General features: G+C 35.6%; 2 protein-coding genes across 13 annotated transcripts; one reads left to right on the top strand and one right to left on the bottom strand.

The window, feature by feature from the left end:
• The first annotated feature begins 7044 nt into the window (after window positions 1–7044).
• Window positions 7045–9261, top strand: LOC122310473 (glycosyltransferase family 92 protein RCOM_0530710). Its single transcript, XM_043124343.1, has one exon. The coding sequence runs from the start codon at window positions 7259–7261 to the stop codon at window positions 9050–9052; it is 1794 nt and encodes a 597-aa protein (XP_042980277.1). The 5' UTR covers window positions 7045–7258; the 3' UTR covers window positions 9053–9261.
• Window positions 9262–10108: 847 nt separating this feature from the next.
• Window positions 10109–16022, bottom strand: LOC122310474 (protein COFACTOR ASSEMBLY OF COMPLEX C SUBUNIT B CCB4, chloroplastic-like). 12 transcript variants are annotated; one of them, XR_006242621.1, is made up of 7 exons: window positions 15706–16022; window positions 15007–15042; window positions 12010–12110; window positions 11820–11893; window positions 11133–11660; window positions 10944–11014; window positions 10109–10843 (listed from the first exon to the last, which is right to left on the bottom strand). XR_006242621.1 is itself a non-coding variant. In XM_043124344.1 (5 exons), exons 1-4 carry the CDS (start codon window positions 15953–15955, stop codon window positions 11164–11166), a joined length of 564 nt encoding a protein of 187 aa, XP_042980278.1. In that variant the 5' UTR covers window positions 15956–16022; the 3' UTR covers window positions 10109–11014; window positions 11133–11163. The 12 variants fall into 12 exon arrangements, 1 of the variants encoding a protein (XP_042980278.1); XR_006242622.1 differs by lacking the exon at window positions 15007–15042 and having other exon boundaries at window positions 11133–11294; window positions 11579–11660; XR_006242620.1 differs by lacking the exon at window positions 11820–11893.
• Window positions 16023–16289: the final 267 nt, after the last annotated feature.

Here is a 16289-nt window from a genome sequence, read left to right as displayed (position 1 = left end):
TCTCTTTTGAAATTTATAAAAAAGAAATTACAATTGGGTGGCAATGAGACCAAATATAAAAAAATTCCAATAATATATCAAGTTTCAAATTTACCCTAATGTAGGGTCTTTTTGGGATTAGCCATTGATTCAAATTTCATGTGAAAGAGCGAGATGTAAATTGAAGGCGATGTTGCGGTGCAAGGCAGGGGCCACGTATGGGCCATGCTAAAACTACAATTTGTGTTAATGGTGCATTTCGATTGTTTGTTGGCGTTGGAGATCAGCAAGGACTGGAGGGAACTGCAAAAGAAGTGATCACGGTGTTGCAACCATATAAACCTCAATGATGACGGCTAGCGAAGACGGATGGCAAGCGTTAGACTTTGCTAGAAGATCCATGACTTTGATGGGAGAGCGACGGACATCGGGTACGTACGGGGTGGTGGAATGCTACGCTAATCCTCTCCAAGGCAGTGGCAAGGTGGAAACTTCCTTAGAAGGTATATAAATAGAAAATTATCTACTTAAAATGGAACAAAAAGGTGCTACGTAGGTCGTTGCCAAAAAGGAAAGAACGACAAGGGCAAAGAGAGGAGGAGGAGGAGGCATTGCATGTCTCCAAGTCCACAGCCTTCTAACCGAACATGGATTTAAAGCAATAGTTTCATAATCTAGAATATCAGTTGAATCTTTTGCATCAATCTAGTGATTTCTAAAGCGCACTACTACAAAAAGGCTATACCAAATGTGACAAAATAGAGTTCACATGCGAAGGATAGGATACTCATCCACACGCCTAGTTATGCTCTAAAGTCTAAAGCCTAATCTTTTCCTACTCCTACCTTTGCCTCTGTCCACTGGATTATTTTTACATATTCCTTTTTGCCCTTTGGTTCGCTTGATTACCAAATACAGTAACTAGGTTACAAAATAAAGAAATATGATAAACTTATAATATTTTTTATAATTATGTTTTGAATATAGAAAAATAACTTATAAAATTAATATTACTTTATGTAAATATCCTCATTTTACAACATAATTGTATAAAAATTATAAAAATAATTATAAGTCTAACACTATTCTAAAATAAAATAACTAAAGTAAATTGCTTACAAAATAAAGTAAAATAAATAAATAAATGGATCGAGTACAAGTGAAGTGAAGTGAAGTGGACGACCAGTTGTTGTTATGCCCTTTCGGTTGGAAAGTTGAGCTCAACGTGAAGGCCAATTTTGTTAGGAAACCAAGGGAGCCCATTTTTAAAAATGAAAATTAATTACAAGTTGGGTTAGGGCTGAGTAAGCTAGCTAATAGCTGTAATCCTTAAGAGGCTACACTCAAGCTTGGCTTGGGGCTGAGATTCCTTTTGAATTCCAAGCCTGCCCAAGTTCAGGGCTATTTTCCTAGCCTTTTATTTTCCACCTTTTACCTGTTTTTTGTCTGGGCATAAAATGGACAGCAGATAAGAAGATGCGTGAAACCACAACCAACAAAGCAACGGAGGCCTAATGTCCACGAGAGGATTTTCTTCGGAGGGAAATTTCAGGGGATTTTCTTACATTGTTTTATCTTAAATTCTACATTTTGCAAAAATAAAATAAATAAATAAATAACATAACGCAACATATAGATCCAACAATGTAAATAAGATTCATGTTATTTATAGACAACATTTATTAGTATAGATTTATCTCTTTCTGTATCATAAAAAGTTATTGAGATAAAAAAATTGCAGCCAATCTTGCTCGATTGAAGGTGAGACGTGGAAGGCCTATTTAAACCATAAAGTTCATTTTGCTATAAAAAATGGGAAAAGGGAAAAGGGAAAAGTCCATAAATGTCCTGGGCTGATTAAAAGCAATAAAGGAGTCTAAAGTGAATCGAAAGTGTATATGCACTATGCCATCTCTCACGGAAGGATAGAGATCTCATGCAGTTGCACGATCATTTAAAATATTGAGTGATAATTTACATCAATAAATATTGAATAAGATAAGTATTATGAATTAGCCTATGTATATCATGTAACTCTTGATAGTAAGGGATCGAATTCTCTTTTTGATTTCTAAATTCTCTGATTTTATTGACTGATTTTGGTATCGGAACTTTTCCAAGTAAATCACTTTGGACCCTCTTAATATTACGTAGTAGAACGGTTGCAGAGAAAAAGTAGGACACGTCCTTAACAAGACAAGGTGAGACAATGTGCAATTATCTAAACAATACAATGTCCTCATTCTTTTCCACATTGTTAGATATTCTATTAAAATAGAGTAATATTGTGTACAATCGTGAAATTTATAAGTATTGTATAATTGTTTTAAAAAAAAAAAGTGGAATTCACTATTAATTTTTTTTTTCATTTAGATACCATATATACTCACTTTTTTCAAAAGAATTGTGTGGCGCTTACAGACTTTATGACTATAAATATCATTTCACATTAAAATATGATTGTCACACTGAATTCTAAGACATGTCTTCCATTTAAATTCACATGTGCATTAGGGTATAACATTTAATTGATTAGTCTTAATATTCTCTTCAAATTAAGGAGAATATAGTATTATCGTTTAACATATATAATATAAAATCTTAGTAATGCTACTCTATCATTTAATTTTTACCACTCACTTTGCCTTATTGACATGTTATCACAGTGACACTTGACTTATTAAAAAAAATTATAAAATATATATTCAAAATAAAATGACTTTTGTAAATATAAAAAGAGGAAGACTAAAACATTATATTCCATTTACCGTTTTATATTTGTGTTTTTAATTTTTTTAATAAGTCACGTGACACCACATTATAAAGTCATATGGCATCACATTATAGTGCCACGTCAAGGAGGCAAGATGAGTAGTATAAATTCGAGAGTACGGTAGCATTTCTCATAAAATTTAAATTGATATAATACAAGAAAACTTTGATATAATAAGGTAGCTAAGATGGAAATCTCCGTGTCAAGATGCGAGTATGCTTTGTCAAATGATTAGAAAGCAGGGATTTGGTAGATCGATCGTAAGAAGCCGAGTTACAGCAAAGAAAGGCTCTGCTTACCAAAAATGTCAATTATTTTGGCTTTGTTGTAAGTTGGGGCAATTCATGGCAACAACTCAATATAACTCTAATTTGGACGTGGCCTAGGCTGCTACTGCTGTTGATGATAAATACGTATTTTTAAAGCATGGAGTTTTTCTTTTTTTGTTAATTAATAATTAAATAATATATGCAAGAAGGTATGCTTATTAAGTGAATAATAATAATAATATATCTATTTAAATCTCTAGTTTTTATATAAAATTAAACTAATTAAATGAAAAAAAAAGAACATGTTTAATCAAGTTACTAATTTTTTATAGTTTTAAAACGCATATTTTAAAGAGAAAGATAAATATGAAGAAGAATATAGAAGAGATATGACCAATTTCATTACAAGAAAAAGAAAATTGAGTTAAAAAAAATAAAATGGAAAGTTGCAGCAGATTGAGATGTTCAACCAAACAAAATAATATAAACACATCCAATCATTAAATAACCAATAGACGATGAAGCATTCCCATTTCTTGAGCTCCTAAAGAAAGGCTTCATTTGGGAGTGAACTACGTGGGCAGGCTTATCACAACTGATCAAAAGTCATAAATTATTAACTCTTTTATTATTATTATTATTAAATACTTTTCTGTTTAGATGGATTGGTTTGTTTCAATTATAAGGCTATGAAGTAATGGCAAGGGGCATTGCACACTAGTTCAATGATTAAGAGAGGGTATGCATGGAATTATAAAAGAATATTCCCACTGATCCACTTCATATTGATTAATCATAATATTCTCAGAAGTATTTTTTTTTTTTTTTGAAGTAACACAGATTTATTCATAAAAGTAACGAAGTGTCCTTGTCTACCCAGTAGCGTAGCTCGCCTTCTCCCTTCACTTTATGCAACGTAGATGTCGACCCATGCTCTGCAGTTGCACCTATGCTTTCTCATCTAGTCCCCCCGTTATAATCACAATCAACCACTTAATTTTGTTTTTGTCCATTTTTCCTCTCTTCTATCTTTTTAACATGTTTATTAGCCCCTAATACCTTTGTCAAAAGATTAAAAAGAAGAGACACATAAGAGTAAGAAATGCCTTAATTGTGGGTAAAGAGCTTTTTTTTTTAACCATACTTGTCTAATAATCCTCCTTGGAGTTATGTCCCAATAATTCCGCGAATGTATGTGGGATACTAGTATAAGATTATGAAAAATGATATTTATATTTATGGAGTGTATAAATATTATATAATTTTTTTAAAAAAGTGAATTAATATATGACTTATATTAAAAAATAATAATAATATTAAAACTCATTAAAAAAAAAAAAAAATGATTGTGCGATAGCGTAACATTGCTATAAGCTTATACGCGTCTAAGAGTTAATCAGCAGATTATTTATATAAAAAAATTAAAAAGAAAAATTGAAAAGGCCCAAGTGGCAATGGACTTATCTTCCAAGCAATTATTCTACGAATCCCAACTTCGAGGCAATTCAAGTCGTTCAGGCTTATGAGTTTATTAATGGAGGACACGCAACTTCCACCATATATCGAGAATATTCTACATGTGGCCAGAGCACTCACCAGGGTCAATTCAAACCACTAAAGAATTAGAAAATTACAAGGAAAATAAGGAACTAACGATTTAAATCTACTATATTTCTAAAAATGTTGTGAGAAAAGTCATCATTTAGTTCCATTTCCACGTTTTACCAGACTTTTTCGTAAGATTTTTAGGTTTAAAAGCATCCATTTTACATTTTAGACCTAAAATGTTAGGTTTAGTTTCGTTTACACGTTGTGCTAGACTGTTAAAATGTTAGGTTTAAAAGCAGATTATTATACATTAGGTTTAAAGGTAGGTTTAAACTTGGAAGAGCTTTTTGTCATGGGAAGAATATTATATATACCCATAAGTTTATCGTATTGAGCGACAGTTTTATTTTATTAATTTTTTTTTATTATTAAAAAGACTGAATTTTAAATTTTAAAATCTGTACTATTTTAGTAACTGACACGTCGCATGAATGATTATGTATATAAAATTATAAATATAATTATATAAATAGCATTTTCTTACTAGAAATAGATATCGGACTGAGAAAACTCCATTAATTTTGTGCAGAATTCATTTTGAATCACCCGCCTCCACACGCACGATTTGCCATGAACCTTCTAATAAAATCAACTTCTCTTATTTCACTGAGAACATAACGCACGCATGGAGTGGGTGGCTACCTCTTCTTTTTCTTTTTCTTTTTTGATGGGTGCAAGAAGGCATGCTGGTACCATTACCAATATTTTAGAACCCAAAAAAGAAAGGGAAAAAAAAGGGAGGCTGAAAATGTACGTTACCTGGCTAGCTAGAGACATTAAAAAATAATAAGAAAATGCATGGGCCATACCTAATATTTAAAAGGGTTTTAAAATTGCTAGAATGACCAACAAAAGCCTATGTCACTGTGTCTGTTTGCCAGTGAAGTTTTTGGCCATTTCAATGGAGGCAAAGATGAAAGATTCCAGAAATGTAATAAAATAGTGGAAAGCTTATCGAGAAGACAAGGAGTTGATACCATACTTATCAAAGAGAAACAAAGACAGCTTAATACACGAGTGTCTTGGCGCTTTTGTATGGACATAGAAACCTTACCCTATCCTCTATGCCAGCTATATTAATATTAATACTAATGTATGTATCCACCAAGTGGGAGTTCCATTTCACCAGCCTTATTTGACAACATATGAACTCCTAGGATGAATGTGGTGTTATCGACCTTTTTGTGCTAGAGACTACACAACTCATTTACTACAATAATGTAAGACCTACCGTTTATCTTACAATCTTTTCCCTCTCTACAAGGACACTATCAAATACTTCAGAAGTTTCCCCACGTTGTTAGAGTTCCCTCTATATTTTGGAACCAATTTGCAATTTAGTTTTATTGGTAAAAGGAATAAGATTAACTTGGAATAAACATGAAATGAACTAAAATGTGCACACCTCAAAAAATTGGATTTTTTTTTTTTTTTTGTCAAATTCCATTTTCCTGTCCTTAAATTCTACCCACGTCACAAAATCCAATACTCACCCTCGATCGTTACTGTAGTTACCCTTAGGCTATGTCTAGGTGTCAAACTCATCTCAAACCAATCATTGACATGACTTATTACTTTTGCAACTTTTCATAAAAAATTAATTATTTCTCAACTTATTTTATATATATTTAAAAATATACCTCAGCTTATTTTATACATTCAAACACATTTCAATAAAATTAATAAAATATTACTATTCATAAATAAATTTAGATCATCTGAAAACATCTCAAAACCCAAATGTAATTTAATTTAAGAGGTAATGACACACTGGACATAATATCGCAACCTCCTCACTTGCCATCATAGTTGTCATACTCTCTCGGAGGTAATGACTTGAAAGGCACCCTCTGATAAAAAAACCGTGTAGATTGTTTTCATCTTCTTCTTCTTCTTCTTCTTCTTTTTTTTTTTTTTGGTTCAACGTTTTTGTCTCATGTTTGGTGCTCTTGTTGGTTCGAAATTCCATTTAATTCTTGTTGATGTTCTAAAGAGCTGCAATGCCTCTGATTTCCTTAAATTAATAAAAGAGAAGAAATAAAATCCTCCTGAAAACCATTTAATGCCACGAAAAATTAGCAAACGAAATCAATAGGTCCATCTCCAAGCAGCATGTCAACTGAATTCCTTTTCTAAAGGCTAAAGCCAACCAATAGAATAAAAAAATTATCCAATCTGGCTTTGGCTTCGGCTTCAGTTCTCTAATTATAATAATAATGGCTTTATTGGCAATTATATATAGCAAACAAAAGGCCAAAAAAAAAAAAAAAACGGAATAAAAATAAATAAAAAGACAACAAATAGGTGTAAAGTCAAAGTACACACATCCACAATGGTTGGCCAGTTGGGTTTGGACTCGAACTGCAGCAACTCATTTTAATTAACGATTACTCAACAGCCCACATCAAGCAAAATCTTTCTTTCCTCCACCAATTAACGCGTTCCAGTCCGACACCCAAGAAAAGAATATAAATCACTGTCGGCACGGCATATTTCCATATTCTCTCTGTATTCTTCTTTTTCTTTTTATTATTCACCTTCTTCTTCTTCTTCTTATTAATTACTTCTTAATTACTTCTTCTTCCGATTCCGTTTAGCGTTTGGGTTCCGATCAAGAAGAGACAGAGAGATGGATTCGGAACAACGCCGCAAGCGAAAGCGTATGGGCCGGCCGTACTCGCAGGGACACTACTTGTCGCTTAGATCTTTCGTTCTTTGCTTGTCCTTCTTTGTCTTCCTAGCCTTCTTGTCCTCCGATCGCTTCTCGATTGGCTCCGTGTCGTTTAGACCGGTTCTCAGATCCTCCTCCACCTTAACCCTCTTGTCCTTGTCGCCCAGCAGTTCCGTTCTTGACTCTTTCCACAACAAATTCTTGCCCCTGAGAGTAGAGGATAGGGTTTTGTTTCCCGATCACCTGATGCTACTGGTGTCTAATAAACTCCATGAAAGCGAAGGGTTGGAGTGCGTTTACTCCACATTCTTGAACGGTTCCGGCGAGCTTCTTCAAGATAAGAGGAGCCAAGAATTGGGTATTCGACCCGTGCTGTCCACTGAACCGTACGATGCGCTTCGGTCGATTGTGAAGTGTCCGCTGCCGCCGTTGAATTACTCGAACGCCGCCGTAGATCTGCGGAGGCTTCGGAGCGGCGAGGTGGGCCATTATAAGTGGTCCGTTGGGGCTAACCAGACGGTGTATTGGTGGGAGAAGTTGGCTTACGAGGCGGTTTTGGACGGAGATACGGTGGCTGTGTTCGTCAAGGGATTAAATCTTCGGCCGCATAAGAAATCGGATCCGACCCAATTTAGATGCCATTTTGGGTTTGGGAAATGGGGGAGCGATGAAGGGATTGTGCTCAAAACTCGAGCTGTTTCGGCTGCACAGGAAGTTGTTCGGTGCCTGTTGCCTCGGAGCATTAGGAACAACACGGAGAGGGCTCAGGGACTTAGGGTAACCATTAGTCGTGCCAATGCCAGAGCTCATGTTCACGAGCCTATGCCTTCTGTGGCCAGAATTCACGACACCAAGTTTGAGGGGAACAAGCAAAATCGGAGCAAGTATGAGCTGTGTGTGTGTAGCATGGTATGGAACCAAGCGCCAGCGCTGCGAGAGTGGATTATGTACCACGCCTGGCTAGGTGTCGAACGCTGGTTCATCTATGACAACAACAGCGATGATGGCATTGACGAGGTGATTAAAGAGCTCGACTCTCAAAACTACAATGTCAGTAGGCAGAGCTGGCCGTGGATTAAAACCCAAGAGGCTGGTTTTTCACATTGTGCATTGAGAGCAAGAAATGAATGCAAGTGGGTGGGATTCTTTGATGTTGATGAATTCTACTACTTCCCTCGTTCGTTTCGTCACCCAAAAGGAGATGGTCTTCCTGGTCAGAATTCGCTCAAGTCCATGGTTGCCCGTTTTTCGTCTTCCACTTCCATCGCAGAGATCAGAACAGCTTGCCACAGCTTTGGGCCATCTGGGTTGAGTTCACCTCCAGTACAGGGGGTAACCGTTGGGTACACTTGCCGGCTGCAAAGTCCTGAGCGGCACAAATCTATTGTGCGTCCAGATTTGCTCGACACTTCTCTTCTCAATGTGGTGCATCACTTTCATCTTAGGGAAGGATTCAGGTACTTGAATATGCTAGAAAGCACTGCCGTTTTAAACCACTACAAATACCAGGTGTGGGAGACATTTAAAGCCAAGTTCTTCAGAAGGGTTGCCACCTACGTCGTTGACTGGCGGGAGGATCAAAATAAGGGCTCAAAAGATAGAGCACCTGGGTTAGGGACTGAAGCCATTGAGCCGCTGAATTGGAAGTTACGCTTCTGCGAGGTTTGGGATACTGGCCTGAGGGACTTCATTTCGGCCTATCTTGTTGACCCTCTTACCGGTTTGCTGCCTTGGGAGAGTTCTTCTCAGTAACACGGATACATAATCAAGGTGCTTTCAGCTTAGCTCCCCGTGTGTAGACAGACATATACGAGAGCCGCCACTGATTCTTTTCATTGTTTTGGCCTTCTGTTCACTGATTTTTTGTATTTTTATACATGCCACGAATTTATTATAGGGATCACACACATGTAAATTTGTGACAAACATGAAATGAAAGTTTTTTCCTTTTTTGTCTCTAATCTTGTTGAATGATTCATCTATTGATTTCTCCATTTCTTTGTTAACGTTCAAAACTAGGACGAAGGATGGTTCACTACTGATAGAAACTAAGAGGATATAGACGGAGTATTTGGCGATTCATACATAGTTTCGCATCATGAAACGTTGAGGAGCATGGTCAGGATTATCACCTATGCAAATTCAAGTGAAAGTGAGAGGTTTGAAGCATACTTTTCAATACTATACAGAAGTAACTACAAAAGAATCTGATTTCCTTGTCGCCCAAGTTTGGAAGTGTCGTCATAAGGTTCGCCAGAAGCGGAAAGATCAGTTTAACTGCCAGTCAGTATAATCACACAGATAAAAAATGAAAAACAAAGCGGAGATACATAAGAATGTTACTTGCAATTCTTTAAAAAAGGAAATAATTAGAATAATTCAACACTTAATTTATCCTGTCGTGTTGGAACAGGAAATGCATACTTTTTAAAGGAATCCGGCACTTAAAACTCACTAGGATGAGCGTATTATTGAACCAAACAAAACAAAATACAGATAATGACCCTAAACTATAAGACAAGCAAGCCTCTCCAGACCATATAAGTGCACGGTGCGCCATGCAAAAAGTTCGGTTAAGACATGCCAAATCGCACCGTGTATACAAATGGAACTTGACCATAAATGCTCTGAATTATGCCTTCCAATTCGTCCACACTAACAATCCATTCATCTCCTCCAAAGGGAGATTTTAGTAAATGTCCAAATTAACACGGGGGCTGAGGGTCAAGTTACTGTTGCTTGCAACATGAGAAAAATCAAGAACAAAAACAATGCCTTAAAATGAGAGAGAGAGAGAGAGAGAGAACATTTTGTAGTGATTTAGAAGGTGAGGATAAGAAGAATAACCCAACCAATCTTATGTTCTAACTACTAGATAGCTGGAGCAAAATTAGAGCTGGTGATCACAAACCCTTGAAATTGAGGGACAATTAACTTAATGTGGATATGAGTCTTAATTTCCCTTTCCCTTTCAGGAGGAAACCATTTATATCTATCACATTTGGGATAAAGTTAGCCATGCAATAAGCCACAATTGAAAAATAATTTTAAACCTATGTTCAAGCTTAGGGATTTGATGTTGAACTGAATCTCTGTTTGCCGCTGATGTTCCACGCAAGCTATTCTGTTATAGGCACCACCTTCCAGACATGAAGCAAGGGAAAAGGATTGTCAAATATATAAGTTGCTAACTTTCAGACTACAAATCTGTGGTACATAGAACAATTTACCGGAGTTTAAAATTTTGATATCAAAGAGATGTTTAAGATAATGAAAAACTGTATACAGTTGAATGACACTAATACCCAACATCTATCACGCCAAGCATCCTCTGATAGCTAGAATTAACAATTCGAGACAAAGGAATGAAAAATCAAAGGAAGAAAGCAGCTACACGGTTTAACCCTCCTCAATCAATGATGAATTACCAGAGTTCAAAATTAGTAATCTAAGAGAGAAGCACCTGACCAGAAGTAGTAAAACCCCTAATTGTGTCACCACCAACAATTGCAATTCCTTTCTTTCCAAGTGGCTGCAGAATTACTGCCAGCAAAGTGAGGCTGGTATAAGTTTCTCTTTGAAAGGAACATTTTTAAAAACTTGCAATTGCCAAGAAAAGTCAACTTCAGTCCATGCATGATACCTGCGTATTTGAAGGCAGAAATGGCAGCTTAGACTTCCCAGGATAAAGAGATAGGTTGCCCAGGTAGCTCTCTGCAAAATCAGGTAAAATAGATGGTTTCAAGATGATTTGTTTTGGTGGAGAACTTAAAGAGTTTATGACTGTCAAATACTTGAAACCTCCAATAGGAAGTTCCTTCAAATAACTTACAAGCTCCAGATTTCATAAGATTCTGCTTGAGTTATCCTTGCATTAGTTTTTTGGCATTCACAGCCACAGCCTCATCATCACCAATAAAAGATTTAGCTGTGAAACCAACTTGAAGGATACAATGTCTGTCGTAAACAACTAGTGTCCTGCAGCATGACACATCTGACAGAGATTCCCACATCTTGAGAATGAGCAATGAAAAGCAAAAATTAAGCAGACTGAATAGTTTCTATACGTGCCAATTATAACAAAGGTTTCTTCCCCTCTCTCCTTGACAACCACCACCAGGGCATAACTATTCTGTATATTTGCAAATGATATTTTATTTAGATTAACTCCCAATTTAATAAACAATTCTACCATTATATTAAAGAAATAGGAATTGGGGCTAGTGGCACTGAACTATAATGTAAAATTGAGACATCCATTTTATATTTTGAACTAACTTGAACCAAACTCCTCCTTTTGAAACTTAGCATCGTAGAGATTACACTGTCTCTCTGTATGCAGCATCTTCCATTTAACAATCTGACATAAAAAGAGAGGTTCTCATTATTTTGTAACACTAAAAGGTTATGAATCTTGTAAGAAAGTAGAAACCAGCGCTGAGTTAAGAAAATAAAGCAGGTGCATAGAGAATAAAGATCATTGTGAACACTGTAGGAAAGGCGATATAATGTGCACTACCACATTAATTAAAAAACTACAGAATCAGGGAGATGAGGGCATATTCTCTGGCATTTAACTCCTTCAGGACTTACCTGAAATCAAAACATAACCAATAAAAACTAACTTGGAAGGGATAGAAAAATAGACCTGACCAACCAACAAATATGAGAGAAAAACTAGGTTTGAAAAGCATATGGGAAACCCTCACCACATATATCGACTTTGGTTGGATTGACAGCCATATGAGACAGGTTAGGATAGTGGTGACAGCCAATCCAAGTGTCAAAAGATCAGGCTCTTGACTGTGAACTGCAGGGTGGATAAATCTCACATGAATATGACCATTGAATATTAAAGTTTTAATCTATAAGTGCTTGAGAAAAATGTAAGACAGCAATGATGAACTCAAAGCAGATTAACTTTGAGGGAGTTCCATAAAAGTAAAACATAAATCCTATATGCTACTCGAAATTCGAAATAAGAACAAAAATTGAACTTATAGACCTCCAACAAAGTAAGCAATATGTACTAGCTAGACTTCAACTACTCACCCCGTGTCGGTGCTTTGTTCACTATATTAATACACACCCCATCCAAAGCCAAGAGAAAGGAGGAAGCTTGTGATAGGCTGACAGCCAGTGTCAAATTTGGTTACCTTTTAAAAATCTTATAGCTTGACTTTGAACATGCTGGTAACGTTGTCATGCATTCAAGTTTCAGAAAGGTAGTAAGTTTGCAGAATTGTATCATGACTGAGAGAACTGGCCAAAAACCTAGAAGTTGATAAGTCTGATAACAGCACTTGTATATCTCATGTCCTGTTTCTCTATTATATCTTTGTTATTGTATTTGGAATACCCTAATTAAAGGATCTTGGAGCCATCACTAAACAGGTCATGCGACCTAACACTATAACTGCAACACAGAGACGTGCATTCGCATGAATTCAGCGAGATGGCAGTAGCTGAAAACTGAACAAAGACTCCCAGGTTCTTTTTTTACCCCAGCTTCTCTAAGACTTTTTATGGAAATCAAAGCATGTTCCCATCAAATGAAGAAGTTACACAAGTACATTATTTATGAAGCAAAATGGATTTATGGGAAACCAGCAGTTGTATGCTCCAGTTGGTATACATTGTGGTTAATATCCTCCAGGCTCCAAGAAAAAGATAATCGTGAACACACATCTAGTGGAGGACTTAATAGGTTAGGGATGTAGAAAATAAAAATAAAATAAAATATATAAAAGATAGAGAGAGAGAGAGAGAGAGAGAGAGAGAGAGAGAGAGAGAGAGAGAGAGAGAGAGAGAGAGCTACATCTTTGCCATTCTGAATTGTACTTGAATATATAACATGTCTCTTTTATAGGGAAATGAGGCTAGAGAAATAATGGAAATCCAATAAATCAATTATATCGATTGATTTACACAATAAACTAAATATGGTAGAGAATAAGTCATATTATCATACATACTAGAATATTATGCAAATATTCTGAGTATGGTATTATTCTAAAATCCTCCCTCAAACTTAGTATGAAGAACTTTGAAATCATGAAATTGAAATTTGAATATAGCCTTCATATCCATTAATTGATAGCAGATGAGATGGTGAAAATGGTGTTGGGGACAAAGTGACTTGCAACTGGAGCATCAAATCTAGAGTTGTGGCCAACAATGGGCTGTATATGGCCATGGTCAACTATAGGACCAAAATTAGAAGGTCAAAACCCAATTAAAAATGAGAAGACAGCTAATAATGATACTGCAGATGCATGGAGGTGATAGCTATGGGATCAGACACAATTCAAATGATATGTACCATGCGAACTTAATTCTTCTTTTTTCTTTTCTTTTTTCCTTTTTTTTTTTTTTTTTTTTCAAAACAAGCAACATTGAAGGTTGGAAAGCACTGAGCAGCGACAGGCTTGCCAAAAAAGGATGCTGGAAAAATACCATAGCGTTGGGATCGGGTCTTTCACAGATCGGATGATTTGTGTACCGTGCGATCTTAAATCTGAAATTTGATTTCAAAACAAGTAGTGTTGAAGGTTGGAAAGCACCAAGAGGCAACAAGCTTGCCAAAAAATAACGGCGGAAAAATTCCCAAGACACTTTTTACATACCATCTTTTCATGTAGTGGAACAAGATCAAAACGACAAGAACAATAAGAGAATCGAAGCCACCATCGTACAAATGCGATGGTGAAGGGATTTGCCAATGGAGGTGTAAGGTGAAAGAGTGGCTGTGATTTAGCTCCAGACTTTTGGCCGCACTATGCCAGAACCAACTTTTTCAAAGACCTTAACAAAAACATTGTTGCCAAAGAAGCTAGTCCACATTGGTAATTGTAACAGTCCAATGGAAGGCCCATACTATATGGTATATATTCTAAAAGGATTAGTTAATGATACAATCGGAGCCTCACCGCAACCTTATAAAAAGTAAGAACTTCTCATTCCCAAACAATGTAGGATCTTATACACCACCTACCCTTATCCTTATCATATAGGGTATCACAATTTACCCCTCTTAAATTCCTGCCGTTCTTGTCGAACCAGTCCTTAGTAGGTGGCACGGCTCAAGGACAACATTTCTGGTTGGAATTAGCTCTGATACCATTTGTAACACCCAAATGGAAGACCCAAATCACATGGCCTATACTCTAAAAGGACTAGTTAATTATACAATTGGAGCCATATTGAAATCTTATAAAGAGCAAGAACTTCTCATTTTAAAGCAATGCGTGATCCCATATACTACCTAACTTTTATTCTTATCATATGGGGTATCACAGTAATTAAAGAACATCCTTGCAAATTCAAAGTTATGATAGAACCTGCCCTCCCAATTGCTGCAAGAGCTTTATATGTAATCAAATTGCACCAACTCAAGTCCAAATTGGTCAAAGTTGGAGCCAAGTTAATAAGTGACACAACTCCAACATCCCCAATATTCTTCCTCCACCATAGTAAAACTTTCAAGAATTTGTATAAAATAAAAATAAAATAAAATAAGCAGATGAGTTAGGGAGTACCTGAGAAAATTATGTAAGAGGTAATACTAGTGGGAGGACTTTAAAATAAATAGTCCACAAAATTGAGCCTGGCCTTAGCTAAAGGCTTTGATACCATGTGGAAAATAAAAATAAAATAAAATATAGAAAAGAGGAGAGAGAGAGAGAGAGAGAGAGAGAGAGCACTACATCTTTGTTATTCAGAATTGTACTTGAATGCATAACCTATGTATTTATAGGGAAATGATGTTAGTGAAATAATAGAAATACAATAAATCAATAATACTAATTGATATTGATTGATTTATACAATAAACTAAATATGGTAGATAATAAGTCATATTACCATACATACTAAAATATTATGAATATATTCTAAATAATATTCTAACAACGGAATGAGGTGCAAAATGGCACTAATTAGTCAATTAATAAAAGAAATTCCCGCCAATGTAAGTTGCACTATAACTCATAATCCCCAAATTATAACACACAATGGCCGGAAGTAGATAGCATATCAAGTTCATTACCCGATACTGTTGAGAGGAATATTAGACCCCGTTTGGATACAATAACTTTTTAATCTCATTTTATCTCTTCATTATAACTTTTCCAATTTCTCATATAAAATATAATAAACAATTCAATTTTTAAAAATTTTAAAATAATAATAATATTAAAAATATTCTAACAATATTTTATTCCATATTCAACTTTTATCTCAACTCATATTATCTTTGCTCACCATCTAAATCGCACCTTAAGTTGAAACTGAGCAAGTAGTGTTGGAGCCAAAGCATGACCAACAATACCAAAGTAAACGTTCAAAACTACAAATCACGCACAAATTTAACCAAAATGCTGACAATTTCTCGTTGAGATCATTACCTGCTCGCATCAGCAACCGGAATGCCCGACATAGTGCGGTTAAGGGGAACAGCCAAGAGCGACGCCCCTCCAATATAAATCGATAAACTCCGGACAGAGTCATTGTCGTAATTTCCCTTCTACGCTTTGACCCCCTTGTAATGTCCCTGTGAATTTGAAGAAGAAGAGGAGGAGGAAGAGGAATCCCTAAAGAAGAAGCACAGGAAAGAGGGCTTAGCACGACAATCGTAGTGGCACTCTGGGGTTCCATGGATTGGGACTACGAAGGACCAAGGAGGATTCCCGCTTCCATCGGAATAAATAACACAAAAATATAAAATGAATACTATTTAGAACACTAATTTATTTTTTTAATATTATAAAATATATAAATAAAATTTAACTCTGATAAAGTAACGTCCGTACCAGCTCATAAGTTATAAGAAAAGGAAAATGCTAAACATCATCCCACACCACACACTTTATATATTAAAATAATATTTTTTATTTTTTTTATTTTTTATTTTATTTTATTCTTATTAAACTAATTAAATTATTATATTTATCATCTACACACTACATATTTATTATAGAAAAAATAATAA

Source organism: Carya illinoinensis, chromosome 5, assembly GCF_018687715.1.
Source record: "Carya illinoinensis cultivar Pawnee chromosome 5, C.illinoinensisPawnee_v1, whole genome shotgun sequence".
Taxonomy (NCBI): domain Eukaryota; kingdom Viridiplantae; phylum Streptophyta; class Magnoliopsida; order Fagales; family Juglandaceae; genus Carya; species Carya illinoinensis.
Note: the sequence above shows the minus strand (reverse complement) of the source record. Positions and strands in the feature narration are given on the sequence as shown.